Source organism: Tubulanus polymorphus, chromosome 5 (assembly GCF_964204645.1).
Source record: "Tubulanus polymorphus chromosome 5, tnTubPoly1.2, whole genome shotgun sequence".
NCBI classification, from domain to species: domain Eukaryota; kingdom Metazoa; phylum Nemertea; class Palaeonemertea; order Tubulaniformes; family Tubulanidae; genus Tubulanus; species Tubulanus polymorphus.
The window spans coordinates 17,569,525-17,588,412 of NC_134029.1; the positions used below are offsets into that span (position 1 = coordinate 17,569,525).

Sequence of the window (18,888 nt, forward strand, 5' to 3'; positions counted from 1 at the left end):
TAGAATCAAGATTCCGTTTTTGTTCGTCATCCTTCAATTTGAGATTTTCAATTTCCTTTTTCAAATCTTCATTTTCGCCTTCTAAGTCGTACAGACGACATTCAAATCGTTCAAGTGTTTTTTCCACTCGTTGGTAGTGCGCATCAAGTTTTCTATCCATGACATTCTCTAGTGAGAGTTTGAATTTTTCGAGGCTTTCATTTGTAACCATAATCTTTTGCATAATCAAAAGAGTTTCTAGAATAGTTGGCGCATCCGATATATTAACTGAGGTATTTTTTGGCTGTTTATCAATTATAGATACCGTTTTTGGATCGATTACAGCATCTGACGGGTTTTTTGGCTTTTCATCAGAGGATGATAGAGGGGCCTTTTTACGTTTTTTTGAGGCCTGTTTGGGCCTAACTGATTTATTATCATCCACGGGATTATTCTTAACATAAGTTACGTCGTCCACGTCAGTGGACTTTGAGTCCATAAACACCTCACTTTCAGCGGTTTGGTTTGCTAGATCATTTCTATGGTCGGTCATGGTTGAAGGTAATAACGTCGATATTGCAATATACGCGCCGAGTAACTTTAATCCCTTATAAGCGCAGGTTCACATAGAGTTCATATGTACGTTGAATTTTCAGGACTATCGTACATACGAATATACGATGACCTTGAACGTTTGGATATTTGATAATCCACTTGTCACTTCCAGAGAACTTAACCGATTTATAGTCTAAGCAAAGAAAACTACGAGTTTTGTAGTTTTTGTAGTTACTGGAGAGATAAAGCCACGGATACAACAATAACTTTCAACCAGAGTCTGTAGTTTACAGTTTATAGTTTATAGTTTAAAATTGTGTTGCCACAATTACGCTTAACTATCTTGCAGGTCATGTTGTCAGAGTTTTCAGCTAAATATCAAGCATACCAATATTTAGTTGCGAATATTCCTTTTAAAAATCCTGATGTATCGATGATAATCCTATCACAGGTAAAGATCTGACACATTTCTAGTCGTCATAAAAACAGCAAGAAACATTAATTAAATACGGAGCGCATTTTCGTGCAAACCGCCCTCGGCCATCTTGCCACTTCTTGCTAATATAAGCTGAATCTTACGCTGCAGACTGCTGTCTTATTAGTTCCGGGATAAAGTGCTCTGATAAATATTGCCATTATATTTTCAAAAGGGTACGGGAAAATTGCTACGTACTCGTGCTCCTTTTGCTCCCGTCTGGATCCGCCCCTGAAAGGTTCGGCAGTTTGAACATTTTCACGAGAATTTTTGGGGACAAAGCAGGAAACCGCTGCAGCAGGTATTATCAGAAGCGGTTTCCAGCCAGCAGGAAAAGCTAGCTGGAAACCGTTCGTGAAAACCAGGCTTTATAGTCTGACTCCTGAGAATTGAACCAGAAGATTTTTACATCACGTTTTTGTATACCTCTGAATCATTTATTGTCTATAAACCCACACCTTATTATGTAATACTGCTTATTGTATTTTATCTGCATCATACCTGAATGTATGTATAAAACCAGCTCCAGGTACAGTTATACACCGTCCGAAATTAGATCATCGAAATGCTCACAAAGAAGCTCTTTCCACCTTTTCTATTCTTTTACTATCGATCAAATTGGTACTCTTTAATAACAATCTAATTTAACGGGTTTTCTCTCCTTCTCGTTGACTTGAAGATCAAATAGATTTCTCATGAATTTTTCGAAACAGATTTTAGAAATCATCGAGTAATCAGATTTCAATCACATTAATTCGAATTTTGAAATGTTCTGATACCTCGATAATATTCAAAACTAGTGATAACTATATCTATACATATTGATAACCCTTTGTATTATTATTATTATTGTTTTTTATTGTCCTTTTTGATACTTTTTATAAAGATTAACGTTACATATTAAATGCAGTGTTGTTTGTCTTTCTGTTGGAATATACGGTCTACAGTATCATTGTGACCCTCAGGACTCCATTGTCATACGGTATAGGGAAGTTCTTCAACCAATGAAAATTTGTTCTGCTATTGTCTTTGATGGGGGTATGAAAAAGTGCGGCACACCAACGGTCTACCAACGTTACCTCACAAAAATGCATTGCAATTATAGTTAATGAATAATCAATCTTAAATGTTGTGTAACACATTTCTGATACACTCTGTTTACTTACACTAAACAACTACGTCATGTGAACCATCTACGGATGAAAACCAAATAACGTTCCATTGATTCGTTGCGTTCATTCATCCTAGCAAAATCATGGACTATAAAACGTTTTGGAGTCCATGGTGAAATGTTGGCATTCAATTTAAACGCTTATGGCATGTTAAAAACATAAGTCTCTCTCGTAATCCCTCAATCTGGGACTATACGATGAATTTACTGAATATCTACCTTCTTGTTGGAAAACATGACAAGAAAACCTTACTGATATCAAATTCCAATATCATGAATATCATATCTGTCCCCCAATCAGCTCAGAAAGTCCTTTCTTTCAAGAAATCCTTTAATTTCCCGACGCTACAAAACTCGTACTCCTCAAAGCACTCAAAGTCTATTTTCAACCATACGAAAATAAAGGTAACGTATAACCTTAAGAAGCAATATCGATAACTAAAAACCAGTATAAAATGTTTTTTTTTCCATTTCCTTTCCCAAATCTCAATGTTCGGTGAAATGGCGGTACGCAGTGAGAGACCCCTTTGGCGCGTTATCTCAAACTCTATCGATTACCGATCAGTCGTCAGGAAAGATATTTAAAAAATTTTAACGCAGGCCAAAACTGCAAATAACGCTCTTTAGCCTCAGTAATAATGGGAAATCTAGCTTTAATGACCACTTAGATATTTCAAAATTAATAAGAATCGCAATTTTTTTACGCGCTGTTTAAGTATGCGGTCCTTGGTTTCACTTCGTCACCAAAAAATCCAAGAATCACCGGCAAATATCTGCATTTCATTTCCTTTAAAATGGTGTATTAATTAGGTTAATCAAGCAAGGGAGAGCTATTTGATATTCAATCAAAACTTATGTTTTAAAAACAAAATGCAAGGGGCCAAATTCTGGAACAGTTTAAGCACAAGCCTCAATTGCCCTCAATCTCCATCAGCTTTTAAAAATAGTCTTCATGTAAAAATAGTCTTCTACGTGAGTCGCAAGCGGTCGCAAGGCCGACCTACGCCCGCCTTTAGTTGAACACATGGGTCCTCGCTATACGTACATATCTTCTGTCCTCTTTTAGCCAAACAATATCATCATTTGAAACATTCAATACGTCTGCTCCAGTATTTTTTTGTAGAATGCAAATAGCATTTTGCATATAAGAAAATGTATGGTTATAATGCGAAATAATATTTTCTTTAATTTGAATGCACCTTTGTTTTCTTAAGTTATTTGTCCGTTTTCATCTTAATTCCGACTATGAATATTTCATAAGGTATTGTATTCATGAACGCCTAACCTGCGAGCGCTGAGACTTGCCCTGATTATCAAGGGGTATGTATTAGAGTGTAAAAATAATGCGCGCGCGACAACCTATAATAGAATCTGCCAGTCAATATAATATTCACATTTTCGCAGCAGTAATAGTAGTATGAAAATGCACAGGTAACGGACAACCACCATAGAAGACTATAATATGGATTTTAAAACGTTCGCTACGCTGATAGTGCTGCTATTATCAATCCGCAATAGCTCCACGCAGTTCCCGTCGCCGACAAATCGAACAAATACAGATGGTAAGTGATGCTACCTATGACACGCATAGCAAAAATGGAAAGTGATTTTTGAAATGATGAACGCGCAATACTGTTACGATGCACGTCAATATACATATACAATTTGAGATAATTATCATTTTGGGAGAGGTACCTCAATATCAGTCGCAGGTACCTCAATATCAGAATTATCGAATGAGAGCTAGTAATTGGTAATGTCTTGTTTCAAGCCAAAGGTCGAAGGGTCGAGCTCATAAAAAATAAAAACAAATTCTTGCACGCTCGAATTTATTTTTATTTTTTACTCACTCGCCCCCTCAACCTTTGACTTGAAACAAGACATTACCAATTACTCTTATAATTTCATGTTTTAAAAGTGAGAGTAAAATGTTAGCATAATATTCTAGAAAAATAAGATCAAATATAGATTTCGAATAAAAGAATATAAATTTTTAACATAAAAAGTAATGAGTAATCAACGAGTGAAATAATTCATATTTTAACATTGAATATTTATATTTGAATGCGTTAGATTCTTATTTTTAAACATAAAAAGTGAGAGTAATTAACGAGTGAAATAATTCATATTTTAACATTGAATATTTATATTTGAATGTGTTAGATTCTTATTTTCAAGTTATTGGTTTCATTGATTTCGATTTTGAATTTAGGTTCTTCTTCTTCTTTCTTCATTTTTATAACAAAACTTTTATTAAAATAAATCTAACTCATACAATTATTCACTGTTTTAAATATGAATTATTTCACTCACACTTTACTCACACTTTTAATGTTTAAAAACAAGGCAATTTGATACTACGTATCTATGTCCCCCGCGATAGCCAGTAGGGAATTAATGACCCCTGAAGACACTGATCTTTGGTATAGAAAAATGATGAGATGAGTGTATCCAGGGATAACTATACTATGAAATATCATTTTCCTGCCATGAATGGTCATTTAAGAATTGAGTTTACAGGGTTTTAGGCAAAAGACGTCTACCAACCTTGACCTTTGACCCTAGAACTCCAAAATCACTAATGCACATCCTCTCCCCAGGGGTAATCATACTATGAAATAGCATTGTTCTGTTATCAATGGTTCTTCTTGAATCGTGTTTACAAGGTTTCATATGAATGACCTGTAGTGACCTTGACCTTTGGTCCTTGGACCCCAAAGTCAATAGGGCACATCCTCTCCCTAGGGGTAATCATGCTACGTAATATCATGGTCCTGCTATCAACGGTTCGTCTTGAATGACGTTCATAAGCTTTCACATGAATGACCTGTACTGACCTTGACCTTTGGTCCTTGGACACCCAAAATCAATAGGGCACATCCTCTCCCTAGGGGTAATCATGCTACGTAATATCATGGTCCTGCTGTCAACGGTTCGTCTTGAATGACGTTCACAAGGTTTCATGTGAATGACGTGTAGGGACCTTGACCTTTGGTCCTTGGACCCCAAAATCAATAGGGCACATCCTCTCCCTAGGAGTGATCATACTACGTAACATCATGGTCCTGCTATCAACGGTTCTTCTTGAATCACGTTCATAAGGTTTTACATGAATGACCTGTAGTGACCTTGACCTTTGGTCCTTGGACCCCCAATATCAATAGGGCACATCCTCTCCTTAGGGGTAATCATACTGTGTAATATCATAGTCCTGCGATCAACGGTTCGTCTTGAATCGCGTTCACAAGCTCATGCGGACAGACGGACGGAGGTGGATACCAAGTCCCCCGCTCGCGGCCTACGCGTTCGGGGGACAATAAGATTCTAACGCATTCAAATATGCATATTCAATGTTTTAAATATAAATTATTTCACTCGTTAATTACTCACACTTTTTATGTTTAAAAATAAGAATCTAACGCATTCAAATATAAATATTCAATTTTTACTAGAGCTCATGGGTCGGGAGGTTAGTGCGGCAACCTTGCTGAACTTTTTCCTTAATGAAATACACCATAGATTCGTTATGATAATGTATATTGAATATATGAAAATCGTATACAATTGAAAAACATATACATAGAAAATCTACCGTGCAAACGAGTTTGTATTCAAAGCTTTATCGTGCATCGGTTTTCTAGAGGTCCAGATATGGAACGTAATATCCCTGCGTCATGAATTCGTGTCAAGTTAAGGGAATCAAGGCTACCTACGATTAACAACATTCTACTTCGAAAAGACGACTTTTTATTTGTTCAGTCAATACATATGTTTTATGCCAGCACATCGTTGACAATACTGCCTCGTCACCTGAAGAGGTGCTTTCAACTATGCAAGAACAGACATATAACTAGCGTCATACACATGCGACTAACTTGGTGTTTAAATAGAGACATACATATCAATAGGTCAATATTTGTTAAGAACTTAAAATTTCTGAGAATCTCATTGTAGGCCCCAGTGGATAGTAAATCAAATGCGAATTTATCCGGTATAATCAATTTAGATTTTGAAGTTACATTTTCACTTTAAAGAGACGGATGCCATATATCTTGAGATATCTTTTTCTTTCTGATTGGCCAGAAAGTTATCCCGATTTTTACACCACCATGAAAAGCAAAAACAGAGGTGGAACATGTGCGCTAGGCCTACCATCTAGAACCGATATATCAAAGTACGGTTCCAGTTTTGTAGCCTTGACCAGGAAATCTAAACTGAAATATATAATCGAAAACAAAATGTCGGTCCATAGCTATCTCAACGACCAATGTTAGCGAATGTTGATGACTTAAAGAAAGTCTTAGTACATAATCTAAGAAAACTGGGGCTCGCACAGCCACCACCAGAGTTTGGCATCAAATTTGGAAGAAGTCAAACAGTCGACTTACAGCGGTTTAATTATGACTCAAGATTATGTGTATAATAAGGAGACAAAAAATGAATGGCATGGCTGTTTGTTGACGTCAGATTTTAGCCTTTTATGCAGGCCTATTGGATTTTCTGTATGTATGTGTGTGCGTGCGTGCGTGCGTGCGTGCGTGCGTGCGTGCGTGCGTGCGTGCGTGCGTGCGTGCGTGCGTGCGTGCGTGCAGTTTTCGTTGATGCGCGTTCGTCCACCAGGCAAAAAAACTAGGAAATTTACCACCTAAAGCAGGACGAAAACGAACTTTGGTTTTTGTGCCCACATTCGCTCGTTTCAGGCGGCGTTAGTGTCTTTTTTATCAGTGATAATAACGAACGTGATTTGCGCCCGTTTTTGTCAACAGAGAAAAAATGAATATTCCCATGCAAAAATGAACTTTCTTTCACCAGGCAAATGGGGGCTATTTTGCGAACTTTAACCAGCAAGCCTCGTGTCAGGCTGCAACGTGAAGGATGCCGACGCAGGTGAGAAGATACGAGATCGTAGCCCAAGTCTGTCAGTCGCGCTTGATTTCCAGTTACTAACGGGATATGAGATCAACATGTAGCCACCACGGTCCAGATATACGAATAAAACATATTTTACATTCGCTAATGAATAACATCCGGGTACTGATCGATATCAGATTTTAAACTGACCCTGATATCAAGCTTGGAGTTGACATTTCCCACAATGCAACGAGTTGATGCCCTTTTCTTGCTGGATACAGACATAATATGGTGTTAAGTTTAGTACATGTGTACGTTGCTGGAACTTTAACCCTTTAGATAATGGTTGGATGTGTTCTTTCTAATCACTGGACAAGCTGTTAACTCAATGAAAATATATTAAGCCTACAAAAATCATGTTTTTAGCTGATACGATTTTAAGAATGAATGTAAATGATTAAGATTACATATCATTTCATTTCTATTAGCGTTTTTTGGAATTAGAGCGAATTGCGCAGTCGTTTGAAATCGAAGATAATGAATACAACCCGAATACATAATGAATACAACCCGAAATTGAAATTGACGCCTCGAGGGAAAACTAAAAAAATATTACGTGTAATGCATATAACGAGCGCTTTTATTCCGTCTAAAGAATCGTTTGGCGGCGTTTCATTTCTTCATCAATAATGTCACATGCCGGTATACATTGTAAGGCTTATTCCCAAAATCGGTTTTCTTACGGTATTATATTGGGACGATATTATTGTACTGATATTCAGTTCATAATGATATAATTAATCATGAACTTAAAACCTATAGAACGTATAAGGAACTTGTATACGAGTAGCTTACGCAGTTAGAATTTCATATCAATTTGAGATTATATCCTTATTCATATACCTGAAATCGCCAAAGTACTAAAAATACCATTAACATAAGTTGATTGCATTCCAAAATATGACTGCTATGCTAATACTTACGTAAATTCCGTGGTTTTTTCAAATCAACTTAGTCCTCCTAAAAGTCTGGTGTCGGTTGCCTTTAAAAAAATGTCTAGTTTATGGATTCGGTGAAATACATTTCCCTCCGATGCTTCTCTCATAGGTTGTATGTAGGCCTACATGTAATTAGCTTTTTTCTAAGATTTTAACAAAGTTTTAGGTATAAGTCCAACAATCACGAAATCGAAAAACTAAAATGTTACGTTAGAATTTATTAAGAATCCGAATTTTTGGTTTTCAACTAAAAACTACTAATAACACTAAATACACTTCGATGATACACATTGCGATATGAATTTGTTGATTCCAGATAATGTTTTTTTTTAAATCGTCGTATATGATTTGTATGGCTTTGAAAAATCATCACAATACGATGACCAGCGATGGGAGATGTATTAACGGCAATGCTACCCCCCCCCCCCGTTCCGTCAGGCTGAATCCCAAAATAATTTATTCTTTCAGACTACAACGGTAGGATATCGATCCGTCTGCAGAACGGCTCTACACCGAACGAAGGTCGCGTAGAGATTATGCCGTTGGGTGGCTCAAGACCCAGACTTTGGGGTACTATATGTGATGATTTCTGGGATGATGAAGACGCCTCAGTGGTTTGTAGAATGCTTGGTTACCGATGGGGAACAGTAAGTAAGGTTGCAGCGCAGTTCTGATTAGCGATACGTTTAAGTATGGTTATCTTTCGATTAAATTATTCTTCGATGTTATTCACTATTCGTATAATTCGACGGTAAATGAATGTTTCGTACTTTTAGCATACTCAACGCTCATCATTTGGAAATGTATCATCTTCAACCCCTATTTACATGGATAACGTCATGTGTAAAGGAGACGAAACGAATATCATAAACTGTTCTCGGAGCGTTTGGGGAAAACACAACTGTGATCACCGAGAGGATGCTGGTGTCAAATGTAAAAATACTACAGGTATTGAAACAGTCATTAATAAACCTTCAAGAGAATCTGCATCGATTGTTTGCAAAGCCTGTCACAAACTCGCTCGCTAGGGTTTGATTGCCTCCCACTGAAGCTCACGCCCACACAAACCCTGGCCGCAACCCCTTTACGACGCCCAAGATTTCTTGGGCGGATAGGTTGCCGCTCAGGGCCACCAGTCTATGTATTAGAACAATCAGATGGGTTGAGAAATCAAGCGAGAAGTTTTTGAAAGCCGCGTGAAAGTAATAAACAACGAAAGATGTCTAGCATGTAATAAGTCACTATCACCGATGAAGACCGTGAAGTTCCGAAACTAGGTTTTGTTAATTTTAACATGTATTTGTCACTCTGCGATTCCTTTTGTATTCATATCATTGTTCTTACTTTAATTTCTATTGACAGTGATTTGTTGCTAACAACTGGCATATGATAATTGTTTATGACGCTCATCTGTATTTAGTAAGGCTTTATAAGCTACAGTTTGCATACCTGTATTGACATATGATATCATTCAAATTGGGGTACTCCAGTTTCATTATTACCAAAACAGTCCACTTCGCCCTTTTCTTGCTCTCATCATGCCCATGTCGAAAAAGGGGCATTCACGGCGCGGGCCTAATCCAATCACTACCACCCATAGATAACAACACCAACAGAACCAACAATGAGCGGCTGAAGCCAACTTGGTGAGCAAGAGTCCTTATTAGGGCCGGCGGCGTTAATTTCAACCAACCTTGAATGTTTCTCGGTCACCAAGGCGAGCATAACTAGTTTAACAATGCAGTAAGTTTGCATAATTAGTTTAACAATGCAGCGTGCCAGGTACTATGCCTATAAGAGACACAGTGGGGTTCAAAATAACTGACCCAATGTACCAGGGATGAATCTTATCGAGAGACCACATCGCCAGTACGGTAGTGCTAAATGAAGTAGTTGTCACAACAGTATATAAGTACCCGGAGGTTAGTAAGGCCTACCAGTCCCAAACAGCATCTTGAGTGGGCAGAACTAACCACAGCTTTTTACATTCAAGCTGCTTCCCTCATTACACAATGCGCGATAGAAATGGTGCTACAATCCTGACCTGGCCTGTTTCCGAAAACCTTGGAGAGCTCAAGGATTGTGCTAGATCCTATACCACAGAGCCGACATCGACCAATTCGGTCAATACAGGCCATAGCTGTCATTGTTCCAACCCATGTCCCATTCAAACGACGCTTCCACTAAAAGGCTGACTGGAAGGCTGACAGGCTTTGAGCAGATTTCGAAGTGCAGGTGAATGAAAATGAGCCAACATCAGGAAGCTAGTGCAGACAGTAGCCAAAAAGAAGATCTGTACATACCAGGCCTGTCAGATGAAACGTATGAACTCTATGCCAGCTATGTTAGTGTGTTTGAAGCTAACCCATTCTCAGAAGAAACTCGGGAAGCTGGCCAGACAGTGATGGGAGCCATCTCAAAGGACAGATAGCATAGCTTGTCTATGTTGGTCGAATCAAAAGATCTGACGATAAACAGCAAAACGACATGGGCATTAATACGCAAGCTTTTGGAAGGGCCCCAAGCACCGCAACAGCCAAATGTGACTGCTAACTCGTCATACTAGAGCAATCGGGATTCCGTCCATGAGAGTCAACAGTCTCAACCTAACCTAGTACGCAGAAGACGGTTCCGAGAAAGGCATGGTGACTGGAGTTGTGTTGGTTGACCTAACTGCTGCATGTGACACTGAAAACCACAGACGAGTCCTGAGCACATTAAATAACCAAAGATATCTACCTCACAGAGCTCGATAAAAGTATGCTGGCAAACAGAATGTTGAGCTGAGGAAAAGAATAGTAGATGGGGGAGAATAAAAAATTGTTTGCCACAAGGATGCATGCTCTCACCGCTGCTCTTCAACATCTTAAAAACCACCAGCCAAAACCAAAAGCCTCGTTTTATTTTTGCAGATGATCTGGCCATAGGGGCTTAGGAACACACTTTCTAAGCAGTTGAGCAGAAACTTACAAATGGACTCGATGACGTTATGGATACCATATCATGATGAAAACGACCTAAATATAAACCAGACAAAAACTCAGTTTGCGTTTTCTACCTCAGAGACAAAGACTGACCGCTGCTGACGGTCACCACATTGTCTTCCCAGTGTATCTTTGTATATCCTTAGACAGGAATCTCTCGTTCAAAAAACCATCAGATATCAGGAGATCAGCAAGAATGAACAGTAAAGACTAGTAACAGACAGACGCCGCCCACTCTCCAGCTAGGAGGCGACTGAAATCCAGGAGGAGCTTTCATTATGAAGTTTAGCCTGCGACTGCCCGCGCCGGAAATTTTTTTCGATTGTGACCTTCAGTCACAGACGATGAACCACCTGCTGGAGTGCTGGAGTGCTTGATGCGCCGACATACCTGGCGACACTGCCAAACTGTATGTTCATAAATGGAAGAGCTTAGTGTAATTGATTTTTGTGTGGACACAATAACTAACTAACTATAATGGTCCATAATCATTGGAATGGAATGGAGTGAAAACAGGTGCCAATTTCCGGTTCTGACTAGCTCCATCAAACGAGTAATTCCAGAACTTGAATTTGTCGATATCCCGTATTGCAATGGGGTGAGATGTCGCGACACTGCCAACGTATAGAATATTGAAAATCGACTATTCATTCTCCTAAACCAAGACTAGTAGTAAAAAGTGAGAATTATTTTTTCACCACAAATCGATATAATTATTTCGAAGCATTGTTTCTGTCAGACGTGATATGATTTTAGAAATGTGACAGAGTTCTTCGATGGTCCCCGGCTAAGTAGAATGCCTAAAAATAGGGTCGTCGTAATATAACTCATCTTATTTATATTTCAGTGCGTCTGTCGTCAAGAAAATATTACGGCACTGTTTCCCTGACTTTAAATGCTAGCGTTTATAGCGTTTGCGATGATGGCTGGGACAATAACGATGCTAAAGTTGTGTGCAGAGAGTTGGGGTTCGTCGACGGTCGCGCGTTAAACCGTTCTGCGCTCGGTTCGAGAAGCGGTTATGGTATAAAATCTGTGATCAACGTACGATGCATGGGTAGCGAGAAAAACCTCACAGATTGTCCATCGACAAAACGGAATCAAACGTGTCGTTATGGAAGACTGGCCTCGGTCGTTTGTCATGCAAAAACACTAACACAATCTGAAATGGGTAAGACACGTCATGGAACTTTAACCCCAACGCACAAGGCAAGGAATAAACCTCTAAGAAATTAATTCAAAACGATTTCTAATAAAACGTGTTTTCCTTTTTTATGAAACGAAATGTTAATTGCCTTGTGCATTGGGTTTTATGGTGTGCAACAGAGGCAAACCTTTGAATGATGAACATTAATTACTCATGAACATATGAATATTTTTCTCAATAATTTTTCAGAATTCAAAGTCAAATTGGAAAACGGACAAACCTCGTTCGGTACTTTGCTTGTACGGCATCTTGGAATTTGGGGATCAGTTTGCCCAAAGAATGGAGTAGACAATGACGTAGCAAAAGTTGCTTGTCGCCAAGCAGGATTTGTCGATGGAATATTAATCTACGGTTCAATGAGAAATAGTTTTGACAGATATAACACATCATTACAGTGGATCACGGCCATCAACTGCACTGGTGATGAAACCTCACTATTAGAATGTTCGAGAAGCCCGTTTGGCGTACAAAATAGTTATGACAGCTGTTCTATTTATCAAGTAGTCAATGTTGTTTGCTTCAAAAATAATGATCAAGGTAATTCTTTACTGCAGAATTAATCAGTGATTATAGTTTCCATTATTGCATAATTTAGGTTGTATGTTCAAGGTAAACTTTAAATGATCTAAATATTTTACATAAGTCTGAAACAATTATTCTTGAATATTCATTTCTTAGAAATACTGTTCTTAGCTCTTTCCTGAGCTCGGGGTCATTTCCTTGTGAATTCTTGCGAATTGTTTACAATATTTCGTTACCATATACACCTAATGATGGCTGTTAGTCAACAGCCGAAACGTTGTGGTTTCGTTCTAATAAATTATTTCATATAAAATTCGAATTGTACTTGCACCAAATGATATCAAAAATGTTTTTCTTTTTGTCACAAACAATAGATAACTTGAAAATCCGTTTCATGAATGGTACAGTTGAAACGCCTGGCGAAGGAAGAGTTGAAATTAGATATAATGGTCAATGGGCTACTGTGTGCGATCGACGCAAGTCACTTGCTAGTTCTATCTGCAAGTCTCGTGGATTCAATGACGGTATTGCAATCTTACATCCTTTTTATGGAAAAGGATCTGGACCAGTTGTGCTTGGAGATGGAGAAGATTTCAATGGCTGCTCGAAACCTCTATTCAATTGTGAAATAGCAAATTTCTGGCTACGAAATTATGTAAACAGTACATACTGCAGCAGTCATGATCATGATTTATCAGTCCGTTGTTATAAAAGAGGTAATCCATTTATGATTGCACGAATAAGCTTTATCATGTTCTAATCAAGGGTGGCGTTAGTGCCCCAAATTTTGAGTGCCATGGAAATTACTGTATCTGTGTACTCTATTTCTTAATACATTAACTAATATTAGTTCTAGTAATCTAGCACAGATAATGTAATCCAGGTAAACCTGTAGCGAAGGGCGAATTTTGAAATCATTTCCCTTCAATATCATTCAGAATTTATGCTATACAACTATGAAAGTGTCATGACGACATATCTGTAAAAAGGATTTTTGAGATTAATTTCAAATTTGCAACTTAGAAAAAAAACTAATTTTCCCTTATAGAATGTGCTTTATGAGGTAAAGTTCCTTCTTTACTCTAGCAGTGTTCACCTTTTCCAAATTCCTTGGCAATGGGCTGTGCCTGGTCTTACAAAATCTTTATTGACTCGACAACTATTTACGATGTTGTGCACATTATAATGCAATTGAAATAATTGAATATCATTTTAGTAAAACTGGTCAATGGTGGTCCAAACGCCGGTCAAGTGAGATTCTACAAGGACGGTAGATGGGGAAAGGTTTGTGGAACCGGTTGGAATAATAATGATGCGCAAGTGGTTTGTCGCAGTCTTCGATACGGTTACGGGAAATCGTTATGTTGCCAGGCGTTTAAACCTGTCTCGTATTATACCAAGACGGTGATATCATCTGTTGGTTGTAGGGGTAATGAAACTGGTCTAGAAGACTGTCCCTATTTGTCAAGCTTTTACTGTTCATCCAGTAATTATGCATCAGTTGTTTGTCAAAACAAGCCGTTTTCAGGGAGTAAGTATGGCATAAGTCATCATTTAATGTAGATGGAAAGTTTCACACAGGAAATTTACGAAACAAAATATCGAAGCCCTATAAAATTGAGACCACAGTTGACACGCGATTTGAGTTTTTAATTCGACTTACATGATTTTCAACAACTTTTATTGGACCCAGTTGCTTTAAAGTAAATCTTTTGAAATGTCTGCTTACCCTGGATGAAATTCCAAATTCTGAATTCTAGTGGTGAGACTTCTTTCATTGCATCGTACATTTATGATATTCATTTATGCATATATATTCTCGTAATTTCAAAATTATTAATTTCAATAGATTTAACAATTCAACTGACAAATGGTGGACAATTCGGTCATTTCACTGGATCAGTACATGTTTCGATATATGGTCAAAGTGGTTATATTTGTGACAAAGGGTGGAACAATTCAGCAGCTAATGTCACCTGTAAACAACTCGGTTATCGCGGTGGAATGAAAATGATATACAGTGCCACGAGAGATTCATACTATCGGTCAAATACTTACCTAATTACTGATGTCAAATGCAACGGTACCGAATCGACGATAGCAGATTGTAGATATACCCGTTTATCGGTTTGTAGCAGTTCGGTCGGCGCTGCTGGCGTTTTATGTTATCAGTCATCAGGTAAGTCGTTACACTGAATAATTTTCGTGAATCTATTAACCGACTCCCTTTAGTTACTGGTTACCGATCTGGCGTCGTCTTTAACGGGTTTGAAAAGTCCAGAGAGCCGAGAGATTTTGCTTTAGATGACACAAAAACATTTAATTCAACTTCTAATATAGAATTTCGGTATCCCCCATGAAGACACGTCAGATGTAACACATACTACGACGCGTGCCTCCCTAATTTAATCGATTTGGCAAAACTCCCCGTCTAAACATCGGAACAATGTGGCCAGGCTACAGTATAAAGATACCTCGAAGCCTATCGGTAGACGGGTGATGGGTAGATTATATATCTGTCAGTCTCAATAGAGAGGTTATGACAGCAGGTTCTGGGATCTTCATTTGGAGAGATAGATGTAAGAGGTAGGACTAGGATTTATTTTCAATATGGAACAATAGTTCAAATGTCTTGTAGGTGCACAGTTTCGGATTGCTGCAAAAGTCGTTGATAAGATCTGCCCATTTACAGGAATACAAAAAACATATGATATGGATCCCTTAAGCGAGTTAAATGGAAGTTTGCTGGAGCCTTGGTTTATCCAGATATTAATAATTAAAGGTTGTGAAGCATGAAAAGGTTTTTTGAATAGTGGTATCCGGATGTGGAATATTCATTTTGTCAAGAAGGAGACCGATAGCCGTACGGGCGTACGGGCGTAAAATGAGAGCTCGCGATTACGAAACCTTGACCAGTACCGGGTATTTCAAACAGAGAGGGATAATGAAATAGAGTTGAGGGGGTTGGCCTAGTTCTCCACGGACCGTTCATTTTTCGTGCCTAATTATTTATCAGGTTTTCTGCAATTGGAGGAGTTTCACATATTTATATGATGATCCTGATTCGGCAGCTACAAAGTATCTCATTTCACAGCAAACGGTTAGTATAGGACGTACGACTAGGGATTTGTATGCCACATTCTGCCCTATGTCCAGACATTTCATTGGAAGTAATATCAACTCGTTTGTCACAGGTCTTGATAAAGTTATCACCTTAAATAAATAACGTTAAAAAGGATGCCAAGATAGTAGTAATCTCTTATTATTTCAATGTTGCAACCATCAAAAGTGGAGGCATCATTGATGATGAGTTCGGCCCCTCGGTTGAAAATTATGAATTTCATTTGTCAATTTTAATTGTGAAATCCATAAATTGGGCACAGCTCCTAGCCTACCTTTGTTAGTGTAAAAACATCAGATACATGGAATGAAAGAAATTGAAAAAAAAATAAAATAGAAAAAACTTGTCGCAGTACGGATAAAAAATATACATCTTAAACAACGTGAATACAACGAAGCTTCGAAATTAAATTTCTGTGGAGCTGCGGCGTGAAACCAATTATACTCTGCGGAAGGTGCCGCCTGCAGCCGGACAGGACATAGAACTGGTTTCTCTGGATAACACGGCTATTCGGTGCAGCATAAACATGTTTGATCTTAAAATAGGGATTGTCCCCATTATTTATTTATTTGGCTGGTAAATTTTGTTTGATTTTTCGCGATCGAGTGTCCCTTACAGACCCACCACACCTGCCGGGAGCGAAACAGGGGGTTTGATTTTGAAATCGGAAATCGAAGTACAGATATAGATGTGTGATCGGCGGTCGAGTTAACAGAATATTTTAAAATCGAAGTACATAATTGGAAATTCGGTTCCGATTCATCCAAACAATCTTCCATTCAGTCTGAACCGGCAAGCGACTGATTGGGATGAATTTTTTCTGGCTGCCTAATTTAATACAATGAGATTCTGGAAATAGCTATATTACTAGATCATTTTGTCCATTTTTATATTTTTTGGTCGTTTTCTACGTGTAAATAGTCCGATAGTTTATTGTGGTTTTTTTTCTCGGGTAGATATTGATGTAGAAGTCCTCTAAGTTGATGATCCCGCGTGTTGACTAGATAGGAAGAAAGCACATTTCGAAACGCAAATTTTCCAGATGAGAGTATGGCCCTGGGGTATCCGAAGTGTAGTTGTATGACATCGACGGTGCAGCTCCAATGAGGATGGGTTTCTCCGTCAAGGGGTGCGCAGTTGGTACTTCACATCTGGTGCTGAATTTGCCTAAAAGTATAAGTTTTACACTGGGAGCAGTTATGTGTTTCTAATATACAGTGAGTTAGGTCCGTGAATGTATCGCAATCAAACGGACAGTGCTATGCGTATTGATAGACCGTCAGTAAGAAAGCGGCACAGACACGTGAATATTAAATACATGTTTGTACACTTACATATATACAGTCTTGATCGGGTTTTATTTACATTGTCACGATTAGGTTTTTGGTAGCTTTTAATGATGTCAAGAGGCAACTTTCCAGTCACCATTGCGCGTAGATAGACTGAGCTTGCTATCCTAAGGTCACAAACGGAGGCAGCGTTCCAGCTATCGTGGCAATCAGACTGAGTTTACAGTCAAAACATCAGAAACAGTAAACTAATAAACTAATGCGTATGTGATGATATAGAGCAAAAGTGGTCAGACAGTTCTATGCGTATTGATAGACCGTCATCCCTGTTCGATCTAAATCAGAACATACCTCAAGTGTCAAAGTCGGGATATGTAGGTGTAAGTAATAAAAAAGGCGTTGGGTTTAATTAATAGACTACGCTAATGGTGTCGATTGTGATTCTGTTTACTACGTTCAGTCCGTTTGCATCCAGGTGTATAAGTACATTGTTAAGAGTCCAAATATGAAGGTTTTGTTGAAGCATGATTTCTTGGTTTAGGTGATCTATTTGCGAGTTTTTGAAATAAATTATAGTGTTGATGCGGCCAGAGCATAAACATGTTAACCGAAGGGTGTAAACTTCTGTTCGACGCCATACATGTTTCATTCCTAAAAAAATAACAATAATTTCATTTATATTTCCTATACCCCGAGCAGAGTCAATAATATGAATGTCTTTATCAGAATGGTTGCAGAATAACTGAAGGAAGTATGTATACAATCTATTCACAATCTCGTCGCTAAAATATGCATTTTTCTCACGTATTAAATCAGGGGTGACCTTTCACCTTGAAGGAGGAAAGACTCCAAATGAAGGAAGAGTTGTGGTGACATATGAAGGCATACCCGGATCCGTTTGTTCATTATCGTTTTATGACACCGCTGCCTCCGTTTTATGTAAATCACTGGGTCTTGGTTACAATGGAGGAACAGTAATTCGCAAGTATGCTTTCAACTTACGTACGATTGCTGACTCGAGATAAGGAGAATCCTCACACTGATATAACGGGAAAGATGAAGTTCGAAAAGTTGAATGATTCATTGATTCTAACTTCCGACTCTAATCAAATAATCGTCTTCAGGAATACCGAGTTACACAGTTACAAACTAAACGAATTAAAGCAAAGCAAACAAGAGGGTGATTATCAAAAACATTAGTGAATATAAGTAGATTGAGTTACAACAAATGGAACTTAAAGGAAACTTTTCGGACTTCATATTTCTTGTTATATTAGTGTGGGGATCTCTATATATCGTCACAACACGGGTCACATAGTGTTTCCACCAATGGTTTCACATAGTATTTCCACCAATGGTTATAATGGTTCAAGAGTTCATTTTCTAGATTGTTGATAAAAAAATTGATCGGAATTATCATTTCTCTAAATCATTTACTTCCAAGCAAATTTGGTTCAGGAAGTGGACGGATGTACCTCGGTGATATCAGATGTAAAGGCAATGAAAATTCGATCCTTGCATGTGAAAGTGCTGGATGGAGACCTGAGTCATTTGGTTATGGAGCTTGTCACGATGCTAAGCTACTCCACTCAGAATGGGAAATTGCGGCAGTTCGATGCATAAAGAATGGTAAGTAGTTACATATCCTGGTGTTACTTAGTTACTGGATGATATTTAAGATGTCCACAGATTTGATCTTTGCTTTATCAATCGCAATTTTCATAGGAACTGTAGTT

General features: G+C 38.2%; 1 protein-coding gene across 3 annotated transcripts in view; it reads left to right on the forward strand.

Moving 5' to 3' along the window:
* The window catches only part of LOC141904972 (scavenger receptor cysteine-rich type 1 protein M160-like), a 66,238-nt gene that overhangs the window by 23,820 nt on the left and 23,530 nt on the right, over positions 1-18,888 (forward strand). The window contains exons 2-10 of one of the 3 annotated variants that reach the window (XM_074793633.1): positions 8,498-8,676; positions 8,806-8,977; positions 11,861-12,184; positions 12,410-12,757; positions 13,117-13,458; positions 13,959-14,273; positions 14,592-14,921; positions 17,969-18,137; positions 18,597-18,781. In XM_074793633.1, the coding sequence (XP_074649734.1) occupies positions 8,498-8,676; positions 8,806-8,977; positions 11,861-12,184; positions 12,410-12,757; positions 13,117-13,458; positions 13,959-14,273; positions 14,592-14,921; positions 17,969-18,137; positions 18,597-18,781 (2,364 nt within the window). Of the gene's footprint in view, positions 1-8,497; positions 8,677-8,805; positions 8,978-11,860; positions 12,185-12,409; positions 12,758-13,116; positions 13,459-13,958; positions 14,274-14,591; positions 14,922-15,135; positions 15,329-15,801; positions 15,843-16,819; positions 17,081-17,242; positions 17,533-17,878; positions 17,904-17,968; positions 18,138-18,596; positions 18,782-18,888 lie in introns of those variants that run through there. The other 2 variants (XM_074793634.1, XM_074793635.1) reach the window with 2 other exon arrangements.